Consider the following 13,246-nt stretch of genomic DNA (forward strand, 5'->3'; position numbering starts at 1 on the left):
AGCAAGATATACTAACGGGAATAGGGTTGGTGCAAGCACACATCCCTGCTTCACTGCAAGCTTGATGTTGAAAGCATCGCTGACGTCTCCTCCAATTGATACTTTCCCCGTCATATCATCATGGAGAAGTCTGATGACGCTGATCAGTTTCTGGGGGCAGCCATAAGTCTCTAGCACTTTCCACAGTGTCTCTCTATCAACAGTGTCAAACGCTTTTGAATGTGCTGTTCGGTTGCTTTCTCTTGGAGTTGTCTCAGGGTGAAGATCATGTCTGTGGTGGATCTGCCAGATCTGAAACCAAATTTGGCTTTCAGGCAACACTTCTTCTGAAAGGATCTTTATCTAGTTCAGTATGATCTTAGCCAGGACCTCTCCAGCCGTCGACAGAAGTGAAATACCACAGTGGTTTCCATAATCGCTTCGTTCACCCTTCTTCTTGTAGATGGTCACAATCAAAGCGTCACTGAAGTTTTTTGGAAGGTATAGGTTCTGCCAACAGGCATTATAGAGCTTTAGTAGCTCTGAGTTAAGTAGTGAGCCGCCATGCTTCAGGATGTCTGATGGATGCCATCTTGTCCTGGTGCCTTCCCCTGGTGTCTTTAAGTGCTTTCTCTACTACAGCCATTGTGATCGGCTCACAGACATCTTCTCTTATCGGCCTTCTTGTAAGCCACTGGCATGCATTTGGATCTGCTGATCCTTCTTGATTGAAGAGGGTGCAGAAGTGCTCTTTCCATCTTTCTGTGATCTCTTTCAGGCCAGTACACAGCTTACTTCCATCGCCGTTTTTACTGGTGCTATCGTATTGCTTCTTGGGCCGTAGATGGCTCTCAGCGCAGAGAAGAGTCCATGCATATCATTTTGATCTGCTAAGGCCTGGAGTGCTCCTGCTTTCTTGCTCCACCAGTTGTCCTTCATCACCCTAATCTCCTTCTGAACTTTGGCTTTAATTGCCTTGAAGGCTGATTGACTCCTCTGAGTTCTCTTTCAGGTGGGCATTGTGAAGCATTTACTTTTCCTGTAGCAGTTCTTGGATTGCTTCATCTTGATCCTGGAACCAGTCAGGCAATTTTCTTTTTGAATGACCAAGCACCTCTTTTGCTGAATTATAGATGGTCTCTTTCATTTGTATCCAACATTCTTCAAAGTTACTTGCGCCTGTTGCCGCCCTTTCTTCATCTTGAAGAGCAAATGTGATTGCTGCAGCTAGTCTCATTTGATGTTCTGTGCTTGCTAGCTTGTTGGTATCCAGTTTCTTCGGTGATTCACATGGTGTTTTTCGTGACGTCATCTTCAGTTTCATTCGCAGCTGTGTTCGGAGCAGGTAGTGATCAGTTGAGCGTTCCACTCCACGCATCACCTTTTGTTGAGGGTTCTTCTGTCAAGATTGCCCTGCGAGTCACAACGTAGTCTAACAAATGGAAATGCTTTGATCTTGGATGCATCCAGGTGAAGTAGTTCTTTTTGGGCTGCAAGAAGAAGGTGTTTGTGATACACAGGTCACGCTCAGCACAGCGATCCAACATAAGGTCGCCATTGGTATTCGTATTGCCCTTGCCAAACTTTCCGATGACACCCTCATAGGTTAAGTGGTCCTTGTCTATCCTTGCATTGAAGTCTCCTAAAATGAGAAGCTTGACTGCGCTTGGTACACTGTCCGCTACTTCAGCCAGTTTCTGGTAGAAAGATTCCTTGTCTTCATCTGGATACGCCATGGTTGGAGCATACACATTGATGAGTGATGAGAAGCGTTCTCCCCCCACAGAGACTCGGAGACTCATAATCCTCTCAGAGATTCCTGATGGTAAAGTGGGCAATCTGGACGCAATTATGTTGGTAATGGCAAAGGACGCTCCAGCATCTCTCCTTCCATCAGCCTTTCCAATCCAGAAGAAGGTGTAGTAGCTCTCTTGTATTTGTTCTTGGCCTTCAATCCTTGTTTCTTGGAGAGCAGCAATGTCAATGCGGTATCGCTCTAGCTCCTTAGCAATCAGTGCAGTTCTTCTCTCAGGTCTGGCGTGGTTGTCCAACATGGTCCAAACGTTCCATGTAGCAACAATCGGTTCACTTTCTTGCATTTTCAACTGCTGAAGTGAAGACCTGCTGGCCGCGGTGAACCAGCCAGGTAGTTTCTGAGCAAGCTTTTTTTACCCCACCTTTTCTAGGGGCTTCCCCTTACGGGGCGAGCAGTGCTTTCCCTAAAAAGGGCTGCCCGGACACTCGCACAGCTGCCTCGACCCTGTTGTTGCCCAGGATTCAACAGAGTTGCGACCAGCACATGTGAGTCACCTATGTGCAGAGGTCCCGTTAGTAGCTTCCAGCTCCTTAAGCCTGCTACTATCACGTTCATTCTGTCACCATAGGACTTTGTAAACGCTCTCCTCGCAAGTGCTTTTCCCATCGAGCTCTCCTCACATCACCCCTTGCACAGTAGTTAAGACAGTCAGTGTCATGCCCCCACTGAACAATCTCTCTGGACCTCAGAACCCATTCTTAAGTGGTACACCATAGTGCAGCAGGCTCAGTAGAAAGAGGTTGCCCCGCAGTGACAGCTTACTTGCCAAGCAATGCCATCCATTGACCAACAGAGTGGTTCCTCCGCATGCCATCTGATGTTTGTGCCATTGGTCCAAAGGGCTGATGATCCTATTGGGCTCTTCTGCCGCAAACACCACCGAGTGCCCTGCTGCCAGCACCTTCTTGGATTTGAATTCGGAGTCACCTTCTCCTAGCCTTTGCCTAAAGAGGCAAATCTACAAGGCAGTAGAAACAGATAGATAGTACCATCTACTCACATAATGGTAGCCGCTAAGGCTCACCGACTTGAGTCAGGTCAGCCTTTGCTGCTACCAATATTAATATGTATTAATAATATAATTTATATACATATATATTAGTCAGATAAGTTAAATTAGATTCATCCTTTGTTATTAAGTGAAGACATGAAGCAGACATATTTTGAATTGAAATAATGATTTCCAGTGATGCTGGAAATCTACATGGGACAGGAAAATGTAGGGGCTCGGTGACCTCGGGGAAGTCCCGGAGGAAGTTACATGAGTGTTGGTGTGTTGCCTGGTAGTGATTCATTAAAACCGACCAAAGCTAAATAAAGCCTCCATCACAATTATTTACAACAATGACCTCAGTCAGTTTGACTATTTGACTATAATGAACAGTAACGATTGAGCAAAACCTCAACATTAGCCACTAAAATGTAGGCTATTACGAAACATCTGTGAGCTGCGTGCTATGAATAGGTTGCTAAGGCAACTGATAAATTGCTTCAAAGTTGAATAGTAGTGGGCCTAGTAGCAAGTATCGTGCAATAAAAGAGCGCACCCTTTTGGGGGAAAAGTACTGTGGACTGTTAATAGTCAAGTCAATTTTATTGAAATCTACATGGGACAGGAGATTTAATCATAAACTTAGATTTGTGCTTGTATTTTTTTATTCAACATATTCCATGATGCTGGACATCCACTTGGAGCATGTCAATAAACTTGTGCACAAAGATTTAGCCAGTAAATGTAGAAATTTATGATATACTGACATTCAAGCTCTGACTCAATTAAATAAACTACATCAAAATAATCTCATACAAATCCCAAAGAGGTTTTCAAGTGCATGAAAGCTCATAATGGACAGGGGTCAAATGAATATGCAATTCTGCTATTGCAATATTATTTTCAAATTATGCCTGTCTTATTTTTGGCAAGGCAATGATCCAATTTGCAGTTGAACTTGCATGCTTACAATGCAGAGTATGTTCTGTTTTTGTTTTATACTTTTTCTGTTACTTCTTGTTGGGCAATTTTCCAAAAGCTCATAATATTTCATAGACGTTGAAATAGACTATATTTCATACGATTGATAGAATATCCAAGCTAAAACACTTGAGAGTTGAACACCAACTTGTGGGATATGAAATACTTACATTTGATGTTGAATGAACAGCGATGTGATGTATTTAGCCTACAGCTTTGTGGTATTTTTCCACTTGGGGAATTTTCCACACATATTTTTTTTTCTTTTTGCAATTACAAAACATTACAAAATACATTTGCACAAAGATGCAGAAATAGACAAATACAAGTAAAACACTTATAGGGAATGACTACTATAAAGATGCCACACATACCAAGTCAACATGAGACCACAGACGAGCACAAATAGAATAGTTTTCATTGCTTTCACATTAGCGGAGGACCTAATAATTTCCAGGCAATGTTCAAGTTCATTTTTGAAGGAAGTAAAAGAAGGTTCAGAATTTGTGAATTTGTCTGTTGCAGGCTTATGGGTGTCCCATGTGGTCCCCTATCCTATACTTAACTTGTTTAGGGCATATTACAATGCAGCTCCTGTAGGTTACCACTAGATGGCAGACTATTAGAGGCCAGCCCTTTCCTCAGGGAAATACCACCTGCAAGTAGAATAGAATTTAGAATAGAATAGAACTTAGACTAGAATAGAATAGAACTTTATTGCCCAAACCAAGGCTGGAAATTTGCCTTTGGTCTCATCTCAGGCAAACGCCACCAAAAAACAAAAACCAAAACAGTATAAAAACCTTAGACGCAGTTAAAAACCTTGTCAGAACCATGCACGGCACTATCTAAAACACATGCATAAAGCACATACAGGATAATCGGTGGGGTTTTGTTCGGTACACTCCTCTCATCCGGGACAAAGGATCTCTTACAGAGGTACTTTTGTGGCCGTCAGCGCTCTGCAGGGGAAGCAGTTCACACTCATTGTGGAGGGGGGAGGCTGCTGTCATTCACTACAGCCAGGCCCTTTCTATCTGTGGCTGCGTTATAGGGGGTTGTATTTGTTGTGTGCCTATTATTTCCCCTGCGGTTACACAGTGCCGCTGCACATCCAGTGGCCTCATGTCAGATACCCAATACTCTTAAGTGTAACGTGTAAACGTTCCGCGGTGGATAACCATGACCGGGAAGAGCCGTGCATGCAGCGTAAGTACAATGAATGAATGAATGAGGATTTCTCCTGCTGGCACTGCTAGAAGAACACATAAAGGAACTACTACAGTAACATGAGACCATACTGGCACAGGGGCGGGCCTCCTATTCACTTGCAAGAAACACTTCAGATATGATCCTATACGTACAGCTGCACATTGCATACACAGCATTCTGACACTAGATCCGAGCTCTGTGTGTGTTCAGGCACTTTTCAATTTAAATTCTGGAGAAAAATATTTGGTAACACTTTCTATGAAGCTTGCATCTATAATGCCCTATAAGCATCTATAACACCCTATAAGCATCTATTGCATCTATAACGCCCATACTTTCCTATAATGTGTATTGCAATGACTAACGGCTATGGCTGAAGATTGAAAAAGCGCTCAAGTGTCGTTATGCAGCTCTACAAAACTTCAGCAACTCAAGTTGGCTATGATGCATTATGACACTTGACAGATAAACAGGCTATGACGACATATTTATAATGCATAAATCCGTTTAAAATTGACAAAGTATCATAAAGGTGGTTATGAGGCGTCGTGAGGGCGTATACATGGTTACAATGAATCTTACAATGACTTCTAGCTGCACTTATAGGGCGTTATAGATGCTTATAGGGCGTTATAGATGCTTATAGGGCGTTATAGATGTTTATAGGGCGTTATAGATGCAGGCTTCATAGAAAGGGTCACCAAATATTCATTACCAAAATGAAACAAACTATCTTCTGGCATAAACTATAAGCTCAACTTTCAGCCGCGACCGATGTCACCTCCTATCCAGAAAACCTCTCGGGAGACTACGACCTTGACCGAGTGTCCACGGTACAAACCACTGTCGTCAACTTGTGCATGTCGTGCGTTACTCTGGATAAGAACACCGCCTCAATATCCTCAAAAAACATCAAACCCTCACATTCCAGGCAACCTGAGAGGAGGAGGGGGGCTCCCAATCTGTCGCCTGATGGAAACGGTGGTCCTTGCTGGTAAAGAGCAGGACCGCTCACCACAGCACAGCAGCAGTGCGGGTGGCCGTCGTTATGGACTGAACTTCAGACCCAAGTCCCAGCGCCCGGAAGCCCTGCAGTCCCAGAGATGGAGCGCTGAAGCATCTAGAAGAACCCGTGCTACAGACGATGGCGCCGAGTCTCCCTGGCTCTCTGAGAGACCCCCCAACACATAATTAATTATAAGGTGCAGAGATTTTAATAGTTTGGGCAGCCGTTTATTGGCTTGACCTTTTCTTAAGAATGGCTAACGTTAAGGTTCAAATCTAATACCCAACAGCCAAATATGGTGTTTGTTTCTAAAGGCTTTCATCCTAGTGTCGGGGTGCAACAGTTTGGAGGATGGCGTGTGGCTCGGTCAGGATAATTTAAGGATCACCATCATTTACAACCCATTAAGTAGTGACATGGAGATTGATTGCAGACTGATGCATAGCGCGGTTATCTAAACAATAACTTGCAATCAAAAACGCAGTAACACGGGGCGTCCGGGTGGCGTGGCAGTCTATTCCGTCGCCTAGCAACACGGGGATCGCTGGTTCGAATCCCCATGTTACCCCTAGCTTGGTAGGGTGTCCCTACAGACACAAGTGGTTGTGTCTGCGGGCGGGAAGCCGGATGTGGGTATGTGTCCTGGTTGCTGGACTAGCGCCTCCTCTGGTTGGTCGGGGCGCCTGTTCGTGGGGGGGGGGGACTGGGAGGCCCCTGGTGAAACTCCTCACTGTCAGGTGAAAGGAAGCAGCTGGCGACTCCACATGTATGGGAGGAGGCATGTGGTAGTCTGCAGCGGTCCCCGGATCGGCAAAGGGGGTGCAGCAGCGACCGGGACGGCTCGGAAAACAGGGTAATTGGGGGAGAAAAAGAGGGGAGGGGGGGGACAAAACGCAGAAAAAGAGGGGAGGGGGGGGAGAAAACGCAGTAACATGTACTTGTGTGAGGGATCACACTTTGACTTTTTGGCTCACGTGCCCTCCAAAGACAAATCTGTCCCCAAGCAGCCAACTATTAATTAGCCAGAAATAATCACCGGTGTCCTCCCTCCACATCAAAATGGAGAACTGCAAAATTAAAGATGCACAATTAACCCTAACAGATACCCCTTGAAGACCCCGAGGAAAAACATGTTGTCCTTAAAACCCTCGACACCAGTAACCTGTGTAAAAAACTCCCAACACTTTTTTCCCCCCTCATGTTAAAGTTTATTATAGAAACCGTGTGGCTCATCTTTCTGCATAGTAAAACTTCTACTGAAACATGTCCCACGGCGATGTTTCTCCCCGCGACCGCGCTAAAATTGCACAAATCTCACTGTGTTGGTTTAGCGGCACACAGAAAGTATGTTGGCATCTCGAGTCAACACATCATCATCGTCGTCATCTGTTCATCATTTTACTGTCCCGTAAAAAAGGATGTTTTACAGTAGTAGGATCCCACTGCTCAGGTTACTGGGCTCCAGCCAGCGATACAGCCGGTTAGACCAACCCAACAGCACAGACTCACAAGATATCCCACTATGTGATGAGACTGGGCCTCAAAGAAGTCAGATGCTTTTTTTTTTTTATACAGCAAAGTGTAATAATTTCATGTTTGCAATTTAAGGATGATCATGAGATCACTTCTGTGGAAGGATGAATACAAACGCTCATCCTCCAGTTCACACGTGTTCATTCATAATTGCTAATATGAATCACCTACGTATTCGGGATCGATTCGGATAACCCAAAAATAACGGTTATCGTCGCCAGCGGGAGTACGCTCGTCTTTTTTCACTCCCGTCCGATGACGTGGGTCTCCTGGGGCCGGTCGATGCGATAGACAAATTCAGCGGGCATGAAGTAGCCCAGGTACTCCACGGTGTCAGGAGTGGTGTCTATGTAGTAGTGGCCGCCTTCTCCGTGGTGGCTGAAGCAGTGGGTGTGCTCCACGCGCAGGTCCAAGCCCTGGATAGTAAAGACGGAAAGCTGAACGCTGCTCATGGGAGTTAATTAGACACGACAAGGTGACGGCGCACACACAGCGAAGTCTTTACTTACAGGGTCTCTGGACACCAGCACCGACTGGCAGATGAGCGGGGCGCTGACCTCAAAGTGCTTGAGCCAGCTGTTGACGTCGTCGTTGGTGTGGAGAGGACAGACCGGGAACTCTCTCGGCTACGGAGAAGCGGTCTCGAGAAGGTAAGTACGGCGCACTAAACTTCACAAACAGCAATCGACCACACATGCAGCAGAACACTGTTAGCGCCTCTTATTTACCATGATGTGGATTTTAGCTTTGCCCTTCTGGATAACAAAGGTGCCCCCCAGGGCCAAGCTTTTATCCGGGTAGTGGGCTTCGAGGGTCTTTCTCAAGGCCCCCACAAGGCTCTCGGCTCCTGTTCTCCTTTTGGCCCGCACCTCTATGACCTGGTGAGCAATCAGAGAGGAGATGAAGATGGTGTCAGTATTTACTGTTCAACTAGCACGCCCATCACTTCCCTTTAGCTACGGCTCACTCTTTCATGCGATTGGGGCAAGCACAAAACGGGGTCCAAGTTCAACTTCGGCATCATGATTATCAACTTGCAGTTAACTGCAAATCACGCTGTTCACATTAATATGTAACCTGGAAAGTTTTTCATTTGCCAAAAAGAAAGAACAAACAATGACAACGCAATAACGAATGAACCCTCAATCTCCCCTCGAGCGGGGGACAGTGACACAGTAAGTGCAAGGAGACTGTCCTTCATGCTGAAGGCATGGATACAAGCCCTTGTGACAGCAAGTGTCTGTCCTGACGGAGTGTGCTTGAGTAAATTCACACACTCTTTCACCCCCAGCGGCACTGCTGTACAGAGAACTTTGACCTCCTTGTGCAGGACGGCAAGCAAAATGAGAATTTCTGCTTTAGAGGAAGTCACAAATAAGAAAAACTTGAATGATACTGCTTTCTCAGACACGCAAACAAAACGTTGCCTTCAATTAAATAAGAAGACGCCTTACTTGTCCGGGTTTCCCTTCACAAGCGTAAAGATTGGCCAACAATCCGAAGTTGCAGTCAGAGAATTTGTCACTATACTTCTCCTGCAGACACTGGCCGTCAGCCGGGTTGATGGAGGACCAGTAACTGCCGTTCACCGCCGGCCTTCCCTCTGCTTCAGTCAAAACCAGAGGCATCAACTGTGGATGATTAAATATTGTGTTAAATGGGTCCCCATAGTTTAGAGCAAAGGTGTTGTCTTCACCTTTCATTGCATGTGATTAGATGTTTTTGTGTGACGTACCTCAGCATTCATTCCAACAATTCTGGAGGCTACAGCTCCTGCACCAAGAAGGAACGCTCCCGGCAGTTCCACTTCCTTTGACACACTGTTCATATTGTACTCCTGGAAGGGGGAGGGAATAATACACTATAATAAATGCTGTGATTCAGTTCACACTGCCTCCATGTTACATAAATATTTTTCTCTGTACATTACGCCGCATGGGGGAACCTCTACCTTGTGTCTTTGTACCAGTGGTACCAAATAAGGTACCCCGCCAACATCAGTAATGCGAGGCTTCCCACACAGGCCTACCAAATATAGGTGGAAGATAAATTACATTTTGCAACAAGGACAAACATTTAAAATGTATGAGAGAAAGTACACTGCGTTGTAGCCCACTATAGCACAGTGATATGGTGTTTTAAACTGTGATAACGTATGAGGGAATGACGACTGGTACCTGTGACAGGAAACCGGAATGGCTCTTGAGTGAGATCTGGACACTCCACCACACTGACTTGAACCTCAGCGAAATTGTTCTTCAGTCCCGTTTGCAACACTGCCACAAAAAACACACACGTTTCCGTGTCTATTAACTACATCCGATCGCATTAAGTACTTTCCATTACTTTTGCTAAAAAGTTGGGCAAATCTACACATTGCAAGTTTCCCCTGTTGTGTCAAATGTTGCATCCTTTGTAGAATGTGTTTACAACAGAAACGACTACTAGGCAAATCTACACATGGCCAGTTTCCCCTGTTGTGTCAAATGTTGCATCCTTTGTAGAATGTGTTTACAGCAGACACGACTAGTAGGCAAATCTACACATGGCCAGTTTCCCCTGTTGTGTCAAATGTTGCATCCTTTGTAGAATGTGTTTGCAACAGACACGACTACTAGGCAAATCTACACATGGCCAGTTTCCCCTGTTGTGTCAAATGTCGCATCTTTTGTAGAATGTGTTTACAACAGACACGACTACTAGGCAAATCTACACATGGCCAGTTTCCCCTGTTGTGTCAAATGTTGCATCCTTTGTAGAATGTGTTTACAACAGACACGACTAGTAGGCAAATCTACACATGGCCAGTTTCCCCTGTTGTGTCAAATGTTGCATCCTTTGTAGAATGTGTTTGCAACAGACACGACTACTAGGCAAATCTACACATGGCCAGTTTCCCCTGTTGTGTCAAATGTCGCATCCTTTGTAGAATGTGTTTACAACAGACACGACTACTAGGCAAATCTACACATGGCAAGTTTCCCCTGTTGTGTCAAATGTCGCACCCTTTGTAGAATGTGTTTGCAACAGACACGACTACTAGGCAAATCTACACATTGCAAGTTTCCCCTGTTGTGTCAAATGTTGCATCCTTTGTAGAATGTGTTTACAACAGACACGACTACTAGGCAAATCTACACATTGCAAGTTTCCCCTGTTGTGTCAAATGTCGCATCCTTTGTAGAATGTGTTTACAACAGACACGACTACTAGGCAAATCTACACATGGCCAGTTTCCCCTGTTGTGTCAAATGTTGCATCCTTTGTAGAATGTGTTTACAGCAGACACGACTAGTAGGCAAATCTACACATGGCAAGTTTCCCCTGTTGTGTCAAATGTCGCATCCTTTGTAGAATGTGTTTGCAACAGACACGACTACTAGGCAAATCTACACATGGCCAGTTTCCCCTGTTGTGTCAAATGTTGCATCCTTTGTAGAATGTTTTTACAGCAGACACGACTAGTAGGCAAATCTACACATGGCCAGTTTCCCCTGTTGTGTCAAATGTTGCATCCTTTGTAGAATGTGTTTACAGCAGACACGACTAGTAGGCAAATCTACACATGGCCAGTTTCCCCTGTTGTGTCAAATGTTGCATCCTTTGTAGAATGTGTTTGCAACAGACACGACTACTAGGCAAATCTACACATGGCCAGTTTCCCCTGTTGTGTCAAATGTCGCATCCTTTGTAGAATGTGTTTACAACAGACACGACTACTAGGCAAATCTACACATGGCAAGTTTCCCCTGTTGTGTCAAATGTTGCACCCTTTGTAGAATGTGTTTGCAACAGACACGACTACTAGGCAAATCTACACATTGCAAGTTTCCCCTGTTGTGTCAAATGTTGCATCCTTTGTAGAATGTGTTTGCAACAGACACGACCACCTCGGTTTTTAATATGAGAAGTCTTTGCATGGGAGTAAACGTCCTCATGTCAGTGGAAGGAACCACATGAAGTTAGCTAAGCCCTCCACAACCATGTGATATGCATGACAGCATAAACTCACGTTTTGGTTTGGCTGGTTGGTTAGCTAGCTAGCTAGTTGTGCAGAATAATGAGCAACCCATGCTTTCGGTATATCACGCTGACAGTCAAACGGTGCTGATAATACAAACGTAGCGCAACGATTTAACACGTTGCTATTTTGCAATTTCCTTACGTGAACTGGAAACGTAACGCCCGAGGTCCGCTTCAAACTGAACACTGGGGGTACGCGTTCTACGGGGGACGCCAAACGTGACACAACACCAGCCGTCGCAACACAGACCCCGGCGTGTTGAAAACGAGCGCTTACCGTCGCACAGTTCCCCTAACGGAGGAGAATGCAGCCGGACCTTCTCCGTTTCGCGGCCGTCCGCCATCCTCCAGCTGCGCCGCCGACACTCTCCGCAAACGCAACAAGCGCACGACGAAGCAGGAAGGAAACCCCTCGCGCCGACGTACCCGCCTCCCGAGTAAAAGCAGCGTCGATTGGCCAGGATGTGTCCTTTACGCAACTTCCGGTATTGGGCGCGCATGCGCGGCCGGTCGTCTCCAGAAGCGCCGGACGCCACGCGTGTGTTTAGCGTTGTTATTTTTGCCCGTCGAGGAGTTTTCGCGCGTCCGGAGAAAGGCCACGGAGGTGGCTTGAGGAGAACCGAGGAAACGCTTCATTTCATGCCGGCCTCGTCTGTCTGGAGGATGGCAGGCGCGCGTAACTCCCCTCCTCCGGGTCTTTCCCCAACGCATCCGGAGGCGCTCCCTCCAGATACCGCGCTTAAAGGACCGACACATGTTGATGCTGCTCTTCAATTACAAAGGCAGGGTGAGACAACGTGTCCGTCTGGGATCCAGAATGACCCCGGTGCATCAGACACGTAAGGATGTCGCCGTGATCCAACGAATATATTGTAACGTGCATGGTACAATATGTACTTACCATTTAAACATAAACTCAAGTTGTGTGTTCGACTGCAGACTGTCCGTTGCACATATGTGTGTATGTATTAATGTGGTGTCTTTAGTTCATGCTTCTTCAGTTCACTTGTATACATATCTACTAGGTTCGGCTTTATTCGTTTTATTCATACCTCTTGATTTTTAAGTTTTTACTCTTTTAAATGTGGTACCTGTTCCATTCTTACCTACTGCAGCAACTGCCAAATGTCCCCATGAGGATTCATAAATGGCACTCTTGTCTTAGTTCATCTTATCTTATTTGACCTTACTTATCTAACTACCACTGACTTGTATGGACCTTTTCAAATAGCACTGACCATGGGTCAGAAGCCTGAAGATGCTTCCATATTACTTTGATACATGTATAATTTTGCCTCGGCAGTGATTCAGCTGATGGCCTGTTCATAACTCAAAAGCCTGTGCCGGGGGCAGTCAGATCGGTCAAGAGGCGTTACGCTAGGAGCAATTCGAACGCCCCATCTCCGAGCGACGAAAAAGAAGGTCAAGATGAGAAATCCTTGAAGAATTCAAAGATAAATAAAAAGAAGAGAAGAGTGAAACGCAAACTGAGGAGGTATTCTTTCCCTTCCCTTAAGGGGACCAAGAGAAACCCTGACAAACGCTCATCGGGAGGCGGCAAAACGAGCAGAGGCCAACGTTTGACTTACCAAGCAAATACAGACTTTTTGGTAGTTGTTCTACATCTAGCAGGCACTGCAGTTTATTTCTAACATTTACCTTCAAATATTTCCTTACATTATCTAGTCTTTATTTTTAACAGAAT

General features: G+C 45.5%; 1 protein-coding gene across 2 annotated transcripts; it reads right to left on the reverse strand.

Moving 5' to 3' along the window:
* Positions 1-5,734: 5,734 nt before the first annotated feature.
* On the reverse strand, positions 5,735-11,924 carry c8h11orf54 (chromosome 8 C11orf54 homolog). Of its 2 annotated transcripts, XM_056284772.1 has the most exons (8): positions 11,819-11,924; positions 9,696-9,794; positions 9,470-9,543; positions 9,254-9,355; positions 8,973-9,149; positions 8,247-8,396; positions 8,028-8,144; positions 5,735-7,934 (listed from the first exon to the last, which is right to left on the reverse strand). In XM_056284772.1, the coding sequence occupies exons 1-8, from the start codon at positions 11,883-11,885 to the stop codon at positions 7,761-7,763; spliced, it is 960 nt and encodes a 319-aa protein (XP_056140747.1). In that variant the 5' UTR covers positions 11,886-11,924; the 3' UTR covers positions 5,735-7,760. The 2 variants fall into 2 exon arrangements, with proteins under 2 accessions (XP_056140747.1, XP_056140748.1); XM_056284773.1 differs by lacking the exon at positions 9,470-9,543 and having other exon boundaries at positions 11,819-11,853.
* Between the last annotated feature and the right edge of the window lie 1,322 nt (positions 11,925-13,246).

This window comes from Lampris incognitus, chromosome 8 (assembly GCF_029633865.1).
Source record: "Lampris incognitus isolate fLamInc1 chromosome 8, fLamInc1.hap2, whole genome shotgun sequence".
NCBI classification, from domain to species: domain Eukaryota; kingdom Metazoa; phylum Chordata; class Actinopteri; order Lampriformes; family Lampridae; genus Lampris; species Lampris incognitus.